General features: G+C 38.7%; 1 protein-coding gene across 3 annotated transcripts in view; it reads left to right on the forward strand.

Moving 5' to 3' along the window:
• PRDM1 (PR/SET domain 1) overlaps positions 1-13,297 on the forward strand; it is a 20,281-nt gene extending 6,984 nt beyond the window's left edge. For all 3 annotated transcript variants that reach the window (XM_040350176.1, XM_040350175.1, XM_040350177.1), the window contains exons 2-7: positions 195-443; positions 3,933-4,052; positions 5,761-6,010; positions 7,739-8,793; positions 8,898-9,026; positions 10,712-13,297. In XM_040350176.1, the coding sequence (XP_040206110.1) occupies positions 261-443; positions 3,933-4,052; positions 5,761-6,010; positions 7,739-8,793; positions 8,898-9,026; positions 10,712-11,275 (2,301 nt within the window). In that variant the 5' untranslated portion in view covers positions 195-260 and the 3' untranslated portion in view covers positions 11,276-13,297. The remainder of the gene's footprint in view (positions 1-194; positions 444-3,932; positions 4,053-5,760; positions 6,011-7,738; positions 8,794-8,897; positions 9,027-10,711) is intronic.
• Positions 13,298-14,230: the final 933 nt, after the last annotated feature.

Below are 14,230 nucleotides of genomic sequence, written 5' to 3' on the forward strand. Positions count from 1 at the left end.
AGAAGATTCTGATGGAAGCAGGTATTTTTCCAGCTCGCTAGCTTTAAAGCCTTTAAGTTGAACTTATTCGTTCTCATCCTTGTAAATATTATACAGTTTGGACATCAGCAGCTTCCATCAGTAGCTTCTAAGCAGGTGTTTGTTTGTTTTTTTCCTGTTTTAGCAAATTTGAACCCTATTTCTCTGTATTCCAGGCTGCCACACAACACAGAAGTATTCCAAGTATTGAATCTCCCCGACCAGAGGGGACATAGCAGACCATGAAAATGGACATGGAAGGAGTGGATATGACGCTTTGGCCAGAGGCAGAGTTTGAGGCAAAGTGTACATACATTGTGAAGGATCACCCCTGGGATAGCAGCTCAGACGGAGGGAACATCGTTCATGCACAGGCGTCACTGCCTAGGAACTTAATTTTTAAATATGCCCCTGGCAGCAAAGAGGTCAGTAATGTTGGCGTTATTGCCTGTGGTATCTGGATGGACAACCTTGTCTGAATGTCCAGTATTTGTGATAGTACTAGATTTTCTTTTTTGTTTTTATATTGCAATATCAACTTTTATTATTGCGTGCTTATGTCTTGTATACGTTTTTAACATTTTGGGTACATATTTTTTTTTTTATTATTTAAAGCTATGCCCACAGTTAGCTACCTTGGTGTCACGTAATGTTCTGAGTCACCTTATCTAAGAAACCCTAAAGTGGGCCATATATCTAGTGTGTTGTGTTTTTTTTTTTTTCTGCATTTCCCAGCAGACAAGCGACCAGTCCATTAGCAAGTGGGTGCATTCTTTTGGTTTTTGTTTTTATAAGGGCTGTGAAGTGAGCCAGGATGAGCAACGGGGCTGTTTACATTTTTATATGGCAATTATAGCTAGGTGTACTGCTGAGGTGATCAGCTGGCTTGTAATCTCCCAGACCTTCCTTTGTGCTACTGCATTCCACAGATTTCCGGCAGAGCAACTTCTTAAACTGTTTTCCATGTACTGTAACATATCTTATAGGTGTCGGATCAGATGAACGCTTTTTTTTAGGATATTGCTATGATTTTGTATGTTTTATTCTGTGAACCTATCCCAGCTACACCTCCAAAACATTTGATACAGTCAGTTGCTGGCAGAATTGTTGAAAGCACTCCTTTTTATATATCAGTGTTTTCATCCCTTAGTGCTGGATAACACAGTTTCTGATTTGACTTGAAGGAAATCGCATTGTTTTCAATGGTGCCTGTGAGGTGCGATTTTTGGAAACGGTTCCTGTACTACTTTGGTGCGAATATGCTAACCACGTCCATCGTAGTGGTAGTACATAATCACACTGGAAATTGCAATCAAAAGCGTATCACAGTGTGAACGAGCCTTAAGAGCAGGAGTACAGTACTTTGTATTATCTTGCTGCTTAGTATTTAACTCACCTGACTTATTTTGCCCACACATTTCCCAGCATTTGTAAGTGATTTTGCGGTTTGGATGATGGAGTATTGCAGTGTAGAAGCATATAAGAAAATTCACGGTGGCCTTGGAGGCTTATCAGCTGTTTGAAGATGGGGTGATTTATTTTATTTCTTACAGGTACTTCTATAGTGCCATCAATTTCCACAAATCTTTACACATATATTGTACATTCACATCAGTCCCTGCCCTCAAGGATCCAAGGTCCCTAACTTACATTCTTGCATACCAGGGCTAATTTCGACAGGATCTCATCATTTCCTATCTGTGGTCAGCGTTAAAGGAGGCCCACAGGTTTTTACTATAGTAATCTCCCTATCCTTCCAGTCCTTCCTAGGAAGAATAAACCGATCAGTTTAATACAGAGCATCCTCTTACAGATATGTGATTGGCTTACAGTATGGATTATAAAATATCTTGCATACTGTTCTCCAGTAATGACATGTTTTCTATGCTGCTGATATTGACTTAAAAAAACACAAAGCTTTACTCATGGGCCACCTGTACTTAACATCTTCTCTTTTTGCCTTGTTTTCCCTATACTCACCTTTTTTTTGAGGCTTGTGATGGGTTGCTGTTTTTTGTCTGCTATGCCACTGGTTGTAGAGCAGCACTTCACGGTCCAGAAAAATGACTAAGATTGATTTTGTAAATTGGAAGAAAGGTCATTGGTGCTTGTAAAGAAACGGAGTAAGCTGGGTTGGAGAAAGATTAACTATGGGGTTACTAAAAGCCCTCTACCTCTTGTCCTGAAGTGTTTATAGAAAAGGCCTTGCCCCAGCAATGAATCATTAGGACCTGTGGGCCTGTTCCGGTGGCATTTTTCAGTCTAGTTTAGATAAGCAGCACTGTAATGGATTTCTAAGCACTTAACGAAATAGTGTATGCGGACAATCCAGAACTGTTGTGCGTTCCCAAAATCCTGGGACATAAGGAACATTTTGTGGGAACTTGCTTGTTGCAGTTCAAATTCCGTGAGCATCAATTGGTTCTAATTTCCTAAACTTTTGTCCTATACATTTTTGTTCTGTATGTCACATTGAAAATCAGAAGTTTGTTTGATACTTTGTAAACTGGCATCTCAGTCCTAGTCAATTCAGCACTGCTGTGTCACTATAACTGAAGTGCCAGATGTTTCTCACTTGACTCTTTCAAGTAAGGGGGTTTTCAAGAACTACTTACAAGTGCACTCTGCTGAAGGAACACCGCTATGTAAATTCTGTGTGGGGAAGTTTGAAACCCCACTGCTCAAGAATGAAAAGTGGCAAAGGAGAAATGGCTAGACGCAAACATCTGCTTTTATTAGAACGATTTTGATGGTTTTACCAAGAACTTTCATCACATTACCTTTAACAATCCCTCCTTCTTTATAGTTCTTGCCCAAGAGACTATCTTTCATTAAGGAAAGCGGAACTGAAATGTTCATTGCCTAAGGTTTGCAGTCTAATCTTTCAAAGTTTGGGAAAAAAGACTCTAAAGACTCTAAATGTCATTTTCCAATGCTTTTTAGTGAATGGGTTTTTATTCAACAATGCTTTACAGAGAGAATGCTGAACCATTCTCAACAGTCATACCCTGAACAAGCTTACCATCTACTGTCCATACCAATCATATACATTTTTAACACACTAAGGCCAGTTTGGGTGACTGCCACTCATCTCGATTGCAGACTGTGGCATGAAACACATGAAAACATGGGAACAACATCAAAACTTGCTTTTGTTTTTTGAATCAGCCCACACATGTTGTCATGTAGGTCATCTGTTGGCTAGAATAGGTTTGGACCTGGAACTATTTACAAATTAGATAAAGTAAGTTAATTACTTATCTGCCAGCGTACTGGTAGTTGCTGTACAACATTACCCTGGGCTGAACTATCTATATAATCTAGGCATAGAGAAGTGTCAGATTCCAAACAAATTCTTTCAGTAGAGGTGCTGCCTGCTGCAAAAACTGATTTTTTCCACTGCTGTTTACTTGACAAGATCTGTCATAAAAAATTACAATCAATATATGCTTTGCCAGAGCCTGCTATACAAAATCATTATCCTGTCTCTTGTGACAGATTTGCTTTATTTTTTAAAAATGTTTGTGTGTGTGCTCAGCTCTGGTAACGCATGAAGTGTAACAATAAGCCATTCTCAAACTAATTTTCAATTTCCACAAGTTTTTGTTATCTATACTGCCCTCTATTGGCGCACATGGTAGTAGCAATCGTTATGTAAAAGTTTTTAGTCTGTCATATTGTCTCTTCCCTAATACAAAATATTATTTATGTTGGCACAAATGTGAAGACGAATACTTAGCTGGTAGATGGTACACGATTAGAGATATATATATTTAAACATATAGTTAGTTGTTATTATATTTTATTTATTCCTGTCTATAACATTCAAAGGTTTGGAGCACCGTACTTGAGCAGATAGTGCTGTATGCTGAACTGAAGATGCTAATGTTTTTTTTTTCCTTTTACTTTAACAGGTGATTGGTGTTCTAAGTAAAGAGTATATTCCTAAAGGGACTCGATTTGGACCATTAGTCGGAGAGAACTACACCACAGACACCGTTCCTAAGAATTCAAATAGGAAATATTTTTGGCGGGTAAGTCACTAGCTACCTGCATTTAGTTTTGCATAAAATGAATGTATTTGATTATTTTGTGAATGTGTATAGCAGATGGCTCGCCTCTTTCCCATTTTTGCTGTGCTGATCACTAACTGTAGGACAGCTTTGTGACTGTTAGAATTACCCATTCCCTGCATTTCTTGATGGTTTTCACATGGTTTAGTGGCCATTGGGAAAAGCAATGGCACCAATTTTCTCTACCAGTGCCCGTAAAACCCACTTAAGGAAATGATGGCAAATCACTTCCTTTCTGATACAATCCACATCCTGCTGGTTTTGATAGAAGTGTTGGCTAGAAAAGCAAAGTTCCCTTCATCACTTATATAGAAAAAAGAGAGGATGTTTGGGGTTGAGCAAACCCCTATAGTGACACTATTTCTTGTAAATGTACTGTGAGTCAGCACCTTCTCTGTGCTCACTCGTACATGGAAACCAATTGGTTTTAGGCAGTTTCTTTTGTTTCACCTCATACACTGCCTTTTTCTGAGTTGGCACTTACCATTGTAAACTTTGTTTAAAAAAAAAAGGAAGAAAATACTTGGTAGGGTAATACTACACTAGACTTTTTTTCTTTTTTTTAAATGTGTGTAGATATTCAGTAATTTCTGAATAAAATAGATATGACCTATACAGGTCAGAGTATTAGGCACCATTCCCAGACAAAACTGGCCCATTTGTGGCTGTTTAACAAAACTATTTGTATAGCTTTTCTTTCTTTGCATCTTTATTTTTAACTGTTTTTAATTCAGTTCTTTACTGATGATGATAATGTATAGGTTAAAGGTACTAGCCAGTACAAAGAATGAGACAGGAATCTGAATACTCCAGACGATTCAGACTGAACCCTTGTATAGAAGCAGTGAGGTTAGATGTTGTTTGTATAGCAGGGATCATCAGTCTTTCCTGCAGTCTCACTTTCATGAGCAGAACAATGTGATAAAATAACCATAAAAAGTTTTGTCTCGTGGCATTTTTCCTCTAATTGTACGCCGTCTTCACACTTCATTGTGTTTTTTATTTTTAACCCACGGATTGCGAAGGCGAAGGATTTTTGTTTTTTCGTACATGCATAAGACACAATAACACAAGACTGTGCTTGTCTCGCAAGAGGAAAAGTGAGTGTCTTGGCTAAGCATGAATGACAGCGCTGGCCATGTTCCAGGTCTGCTCATTGTTATGGCAGGTGAAGTTCACCTTTGCTCCACCCAGTGTTCTGACAAACGGCTGCATTCCAAGTATTTATATGATTAAGTGTTACTTTAGTCCTGTTAGGGGAGGGGGGGGTAGAAAATTGGGACATTCAGGGAAACTGCAAGTGCAAAATCCTGTTTAGTTTGACGTACTGGTAATGAGCCTGAACTGACTCAGTGCCTTTTAATAAGTCTGTATCATACCAGATGAAGTTGACATGGTTAAATCATCATGGCTATTAAAGGAAGGAGGGATTTTTATAGCACAACATAATTGCAATAATAATACAGCGTAACTTGATGTGCCATTTGATTTTTATGAAAATTGTGGGAGACGTAAAGTACATAAAGCTATTGTCATCTCAATTGGTAACTTTCACAATTTCTTAACTATTCTTGTGACTGTATGATAGGCATTATATTACCAGTACAGAATCAAACTTCGCTAAGCAGGAGTCCTACTGTTTATTAATAAGAATGTTTTCTACTTACAGATATATTCAAGTGGAGAATTTAACCACTATATTGATGGATATAATGAAGAGAAGAGCAACTGGATGCGCTTTGTAAACCCAGCACATTCCATTCAAGAACAGAATTTAGCAGCCTGCCAAAATGGCATGAATATCTATTTCTATACCATCAAGGCCATCCCAGCCAACCAGGAACTGCTTGTGTGGTACTGCCGCGAATTTGCAGATAGACTTCACTATCCTTCATCTGGGGACCTGGTGATGAATCTCAGTAAGTCAATGAATGTGTAAATAGCAGGGAATGTTTGGAATGTAACTAGCACTGCCTATATGATCCAATTATAAAACCTGCCATTAAATGGGTGCAACAACAAAAGTTTCTGACGGCAGGTAAATGGTGTTTCTCCTATCCTGTAAACTCCCTAGTGTTGTACAGTTGGCCTGAAAATTGTCTAATTGGAGAGCACACATACTATGTATAATATTTTACCTATATATTAAAGCAGACTTGAACAATGTCCATCAGTTGGGGTCCACTGATTCAGCCACACAAAGATCATTTTTATTTACCAGAATAGTATAATGCTGACAGTTAAATGGTTACACTATTTTCACACGTTTGCAGACACCACATAAACCAATGTGTCTTTATTCTCAAGCAAGCTATTTGAAGCAATTTCTGTAGAATTCTTGTTCACTTCCTTTCTTTGGGTAAAGCTGATTGCATCTCTTAGCCTAAAAAGATATCTTTGTGTCAGTTACTGTCAGTTTCTAGTCTTCCGTTTTTTTTTTTTGTTTTTTTTTTATTTACTTTAACATAACTTTCACCTTGTGGCTTACTTCAATACAAAACAGAATGTCTTACAAAGCTCACAGAGTGTATGTTGCCGTGTACCATGGTACACTAACATCTGCTTTTACTGAGCTTCATTTACTGTACAATTCTTTTACTTTTGAAAAGGTATAGCACATCTCAATTTCATCACTTTGAAGATTAGACAGTTGCCCCTGAATCTCCTCCTTAAAATGCAATATAGTATGTCTCTATGCCCTTTATTACAAATCCTAATTCCAAGTTTGACTTGGCGTATTCAAATAATAATTAGTAAAAAGCAAACCGCTAGACATTGTTTTTTTTTTTTTTTTGTCTGGCATTACTTTTGCTAGCACAAAATACTCATTGGGAGATCAAAATGGAAAGCTGGTAATATTTGGATAGAATTTCAAACGAAAATTCTTAGGAAAAGTTTTGGGAAAATGTTGTACCAAAATTCACAAAACATTTGTGGTTCAAAAGATTTCATTTGATTTTGTAATGAATGGACTTTACCACACGAAAACCACATACACTGTTGGAAGTTCATTTGTTCAAGAAACAATTTCCAGTCTGTTCCTTCAATTTTTCCCATACTTTCAGTCAAAAACCAACATTGATTTGGCTCCACTAACAATTAGAAAATCAAACTTCCTTATTCCCAAGAATTGGTGTATTCCTACAATTGGCAGTAAATACATTTGTCTTGTCCCTCCATGTCCTTGTTTGTTTTTCCCTTTGGTTTAAAAGACACACAACTGAACTTCCTTTCTGTCATGCTCAGTGAAAGACAGATCGGAATGATAAGCACTATTTATTTTTAACCAATTATCTCTTGTGTGCTTCTTCTGAACAAGCTCAATCTATCCCTTGGATCAACACTTAGCTAGTGTCAGCAGGAGTGTGTGCATTGGCTAGGGACATATCACAGGGTATAGTGCCAAAGGTGACCCCTTCCACTGTCAGTTTACACAGTCCTGCTGCTAACCCAATGAATTGAAATCATCCACACTAGGAATTGTATACGGCACTAAATCAGTCATATTTACTTTGTCTATACTTAAAGAAAACTATTTTACCATTGTTAAATATTGTATTATTTTTCAGATTACTTTTCTTTGTGCTTTTTGATAAAGAGTAATTTATATTTCTCTGAGGTAACCTCTTCAATTTTTTGTATTTCAGAGCAAAGTGTAATAATCGGAGCACAGCGTAAAAAGGAGCACAGCGTAAAAGAAATCTTAAGGGACACAAATCCATCTACACCAAAGGACATTGTACTGACTAGTGTCTCCCCAGAGAAAGAAACTGCAGACCCCCTGAAAATTTCGAGTCCTGAAAGATCTTTTATGCCAAGAATTGTTTATCCATTCCGCTCCCACAATTATGAGGACTATTTGAAGGCCCCTGTGGGGTGTGGACTAGACAGACCAAACTATGTCATGCATTCACCAGTTCAGCCATCCTCTCCACCAAGTCCTTCAGGAAGAAGCAGCCCCGACCAAAGCTTTAAAAGCTCATCTCCTCATGGTAGCCCTGGATCTGCAGTGTCACCACATCATCCATCCCAGGATCACAGAGAATTATATCCCTTCCTTAACAGACCATACAGCACTGAAGGACTAGCATCATTCCCTAGCTATGCACCCCCAACCAGTCATCTGCCACCACCTTTTATATCTTCCTACCACTCTTCCTATCCCAAGTTCTTGTTACCACCTTATAGCATTGGCTGCAATGGTCTTAACACACTGAACAGTATTAATGCCATGAACAATTTCAATATTCTACCAAGAATGTACCCATTTTATGGCAGTATGCTTGGAGGTGGAAGCCTTTCACATCACATGCTAAACCCTGCAGCCCTTCCAGGTTCTTTGCCCCATGAAGGGGGCCGCAGACTGCTTCAACCTGACCAACCCCGGGACTTTCTCATTCCTGCACCCAATAGTGCCTTTTCTATCACAGGGGCTGCCGCTAGCCTGAAAGACAAGCAAATCAGCCCAACAAGTGGCTCTCCCACTGCTGGCACTGCGGCAAGTTCTGAGCATGTCATGCAACCTAAACCTACCTCAGCATTGATGACCACAAACAGTGATGAGGCCATCAACCTGATCAAGAGCAAAAGAAATACGACTGGCTACAAAACTCTTCCATACCCACTTAAAAAGCAGAATGGAAAAATCAAATATGAGTGTAACATTTGCTCAAAGACATTTGGTCAGCTCTCAAACCTGAAGGTAAGACCTCTTTCAAATAGCTTTTTTTTGTTCTGTGTACTGAGCATCTGCAGGCATCACTTTTCTGCTGTGGCAATTTGTAATATATTCTTGTTATCTTATAGGTGCATCTCCGGGTTCACAGTGGTGAGCGACCATTCAAATGTCAGACCTGCAACAAGGGATTCACTCAGCTGGCACATCTACAGAAGCACTTTTTAGTACACACGGGGGAGAAGCCTCATGAATGTCAGGTGTGTTATTTGATAGGAATATATTTTTGTGTATGTCACACTGGTTTAATATCCAAATGGTGTACGTTAAAGGCTTATATATGGATAAATATATTAGATATGTATGGCCCGATTGTCAATGTGTGTTCTACAAATGTCATACCCAAGGCTTCACAAACTTAGTTTGAGGGAACCCCTTCTGTTGGACCTTTTGGCAACAGCTGGTTAGTCTGATGATTTCCAAGACTGGCTGCTGGCCACAAATGGTACAATCTTTTCGTTAAGTTTTGGGTTCACATTATTTTTATATAAAATAACGCAATTTAGCTGGGAAGAAAACGTTATAGTCTGAGGGATATTTATGGTATATAAAAGATTGTAGCATTAACCCTCACACAATGACTTAATGAATACCATTAATAAAACTTTTTTATTATTAATGGTACTTCTGTAGCACTGTTAGTTTACACAGTGCTTTACATATAGACTGTACATTCCCATCAGTCCCTGACCTCAATCTAAGGTCCCTAACTCGCATTAATATATATATACATACTAAGGGGAAATTAGACAAGCGCCAAAAAACTTACCCACATTATACAACCTTTATCTGCCTTTAAACACATTAGACACACTGCACACATATCTCCCAGCTAGCGTTGTATATGATGGTTCACTGTTAATAAATGAATAGTTGTTTGACCCCACACGCACCAAGATCTCTGTACAGTGCAAACGAAACTTGAGAGAATACAGTCTGATTGTGACATATGACATGAAATTGTAAGGGTTAATGATAGATTTTGATGGTTATGAAGACTGACACTTTTTTTTAAATCTGTTGTCACAGGCGCTTGAGTTGTTACCCACCCCACTTCATTGTCACACCTTTTTTGTTTAGCAGTGCATGTTTTTATATTCATATCACCGTTGGGTAAAATAGGAAGTCAGGGGGCTAGTCTATGTGTAGTAAAGTAAACCTGTCATGAAACAAAGACACTGGTTGCCATTACACAGGTATGTGCCTAGAATGACTTGTTGCCCCAGTGCTCTGAGTCATTCATCCCAGAACAAGTGTGCAGATAGACTTCTGTTTTTGCTGTGCCTCTGCTGATGCTGATTGGTTATTTAAAAATATTAAAGCTAGTGGGTCAGCCTAAAAGCCAGGCAGCTAACAGTTTTCAGCAGGGGGATTTGCAGTGGCCACCTTAAGGTGGGACAGAAAATGAAAGTTTGTAAGGTTTAGGTTAATACATGTCCACTGTAGCTGGCCTTGGATAATTTCAGTATTGGGGTCCAATATGTAAACTATAAGACTAGGTTCACATATATGCTGGTCTGGTTTTAGTGGTGCATAGTCCAGTATAGTCTCCATTCAGAAGTTCAGATGTGATCCGGGTGTGAATTTGACATTGAAATCACACCAGAACCAGACTGAAAAACGCACAGGACCCTCTTAAAATTCACACTGCAACTTGCCCTCATATATGTGAACTGACACCATTGAATGCTGGTCTGTTTCACATGTTATGCAAATTGGATGCGATTCAAATGCATCTGATTCCGCATATATGTAAACCGAGCTTAAAGGGAATATTATTGCCTTATTTGTTCCACTGTTAAATGTCTAAAGTTATTGGACAATATTTTATGAAATTGTTTTGATTGTCTAAGGGTCACACTAAAACCTATATTTTCTCTTTTAGGTATGTCACAAACGGTTCAGCAGCACAAGCAATCTAAAGACTCATCTCCGACTACACTCTGGAGAAAAGCCCTACCAGTGCAAGCTGTGCCCTGCAAAGTTCACCCAGTTTGTTCATCTCAAACTGCACAAGCGGCTTCACACAAGAGAACGACCCCACAAATGTGTTCACTGCCACAAAAGTTACATCCACTATTGCAGCCTCAATGTTCACATGAAGGGAAACTGTCCTGTGTCCCCAAGACCAGGCCTTACCAGGGAGGACCTCACTGTCATCAATGAGGAGATTGAGAAGTTTGACATCAGTGACAGTGCAGACAGACTTGAGGACAGTGACATGTCACCCGCTGTGGAGAAAGAAATAATGGCCCTTCTCCGACGGGAAATTGAAGATGCAAGTATGAAAGTACCTCTTCCCAGGGGGCTTGGTAATGGACTCCTTTCTTCTGGGTGCAACTTTTACGAACAGTCAGACTCTGTAATTATGAAGCTGACACACAGCTCCCCGCTACCTCTGTTACCTGTTAAGGTCAAACAAGAATCTATTGAACAAATGGACTCCTAACAGACTGTGTAGGAATAAGTGTTATTTATGGGACATTGGGGTGTCCTCAGCAGGTTCATGTACATATTTAAAATGCTGCAACTGAATTTTGACTTGTCATTGATGAGAATTCTCCCAAAAGACCCACCCCCCTAACTCCAAGAAGGAACTCCGAGATAATGTTTTCTCAGGGCAGGGATAGAGACAGAGATATGGCTATTGCCAGTCACTTAATATTATTATTGTTATTATTATTATTATTAAGACAATCATTTATCTGTAATTATTTGTCATTGAAAAGTACGTCATAATTTATTATGCAATTTATCCTTTCAAAAGCAATAATTTGTTTACAATGACAGGAAAAAAATCATTGTAATTTGAACATATAGATCTATAATTGTGTACATATTTTAATGTGGCCATTGATGTAGATAATTTTTTTATTTTTATTATTATTATTTAAAAAAGTGTGAACCTTGATAAACCTCTAGGATCTCCATACCAATGAACAATATTTTGTTGCCAAAGTTGGACATTTAGATTTGTGAATTGTATGTTTTATTTGCTTGGTAGTACACGGTAGAGACTCTTATTTCTGTTTAATTATTGCTCCGATGAAGGGCACATTGTGTACAGAATTTCTGCTACTGAGAGCATTAGCAAAGTGTGAGTGAAATGTAGCTGTACACTTCTTGCCATTCTCTGTAGCCAGCAATTTCTATTTCTTCCCTACTCCAAGTGTTTACTTTTTTATTGAGACTCTACACTGTTCTTACAGTCAAACTGGCATCTGGATGCAAATATCTTCACATTTATTTATATGATGGTATATTCAAGGCATCTTCAGGAAAACATAAATGTTCCTTTTTTTTTTTTATCTCCAGGATTGGCTATGTTCTAATGGTCCTGTTAGTGGTAGACACGGGTAATTTTCTCTGTTACTGGCGCCCATCTCATTTATTTTTCTATGAGTCATTTCCTTCAGTATTTTGTGTCTTTGTACATTTATTTGTTGTGGTTAATTTAAATGAAAAGGGCATTGAAAAGTTGTTCGACAATTTACCTCATTGCTTGTGTCCAGTGGTTCAGAGGGAGTTGGTTTAACCAAAGCTTTGTGACTTCAAATAAGTAAACCAAATATAGACAGTTTAAAACTGCACAGATTCCTTTTTTTATGCTGTTGCTTTGCTCTCTGACTCCAAAGATTAATGCATTGGCAGGGCTGGACACTTGGGAACGTACAATGACCCATAAAGACAATTCTATTGCTATGCCTTGCAGATATGTCATCTGAACAAATACCCTTCCTGATATTGGGAGACGCATGTCCAGTTTGGACAATGACTCCAGGGCTCCCTCTGCTGGCGGCATCATTTCATGTTACAACCAAATTTGTGCAGATTCCCAAGGATAGCCAGCCTTGTCCGTTAGCATCCAAATTTTGGCAAAGCAGCTCTGTGAATAGCGTAAACCTAAGATATGCACAAATCAGTAGCACTGATTTTCTAAACCACTTTTGGCATTGTGCACTCTACAAAAAGGATTGCATCCTAAAGCCGTCCACGCAGTCAATGCCAAAACATCCTGAAAAGGTACCAGAAAAGACAGCTTTAAAGTGGATCCCTGCTTGTTCCTTTTAACAGGCAAGTCGTGATCTAAACTAATGTAGCAAGAAGTTAGTATTAATGTAATATATATATATACCAAAGTATCACTACTGTCTCTGGACACATGCTACCCTTACTTATTGCCAGTAGTGCTTTTCTATACTGCTTCGAAGGCTTTTAAGGTATCGCTTTCTCTTTTTAATTATTTTTTTTCCAAAATACATTGTTTTCTTAGGAGTTTATTAAACGTGAATGTAGCAAACAGTGGTTTCTTTCTCTTTTGTTTTTTTCTAAAGAAAATTTGACCAAAGTTGAACTGGCTTTTTACTGTTTAGAACAACAAATTTCTTATGTTTACATATCGGTTTACATTGTTATTTATGTGCAAATTGTCAAAAGATGTAAATTAAATCTAATTGTGCATTTCTTTATACATAAATAGTCTTGTCTTACTTGTATGCGAGTTTAACAGTATGGATGAACTTCAGAGATAAACTAGGAGGTTAAACTGAAGGTGGTGTGTAAGGGTGCAATGGTACTTGTTTTATTAAAGTCTTTTATTTTTTTTTATTTTTTACCTAAGATAATGGTTTATATCTACCTGCTCTGTGCCAAAGATCTTGCACATAGCGGCTACTTACCTCCTCTTTTGGAGTGCCCCACCAGTGCTCTCTGCTCCTCCTCTGCTGAGCGTACCTCCCATAGCAAGCCATGCGTGTGCTTCCATAGACACACAGTCAATTCCAGCGCTAATAGGTCTTCCAAGGTGTGACGTAACAGATATCAGATAAAATGGTGGTGTAAAAGGTGTATATGGTATCCCAAAACTAGGTGGATGCTGCCTTCCTCAGATGGGGTAATCCGAAAGGAACTACAAGAAAAACAGAAATGGAAGGCACACACACCTAGTGCATTACCAGAGATAATTTAATAATAAAAAAATTTTTAGTATAAAATGCAACTGACAAAAGGCCATAAACACAGTGCATGGACATGCACAGAACACGGGGTACAGCTAATGCATTCCGGGGGCGCACCCTCTTCCCTTCGAACTAGGCTAGCCTAGCTCTGAGGAAGGGGGTGAGCCCTCGAAACACGTCTTCCATTTTTGTTTTTCTTGTGTTACGCATTTACATACTAAATGTAATTGACAGCAGGAGGAGCCAATGGCTCTAGCTGTTATCATCTGCCATGTGAAAGCAGGGACAGAGGCCAGCTCTGCTGCAGACAGGCACAGCCTGCATCAAGAGAGGACTGAGGTAAGTATTTGGGGGGCAAACTGCATGTGTAAGGTGTGTGTGTATTTGCTTAACCACTTGCCCACCAGGCCAATTCTGACATTTCTCTCCTACATGTGAAAATCATC

Source organism: Rana temporaria, chromosome 4 (genome assembly GCF_905171775.1).
Source record: "Rana temporaria chromosome 4, aRanTem1.1, whole genome shotgun sequence".
NCBI classification, from domain to species: domain Eukaryota; kingdom Metazoa; phylum Chordata; class Amphibia; order Anura; family Ranidae; genus Rana; species Rana temporaria.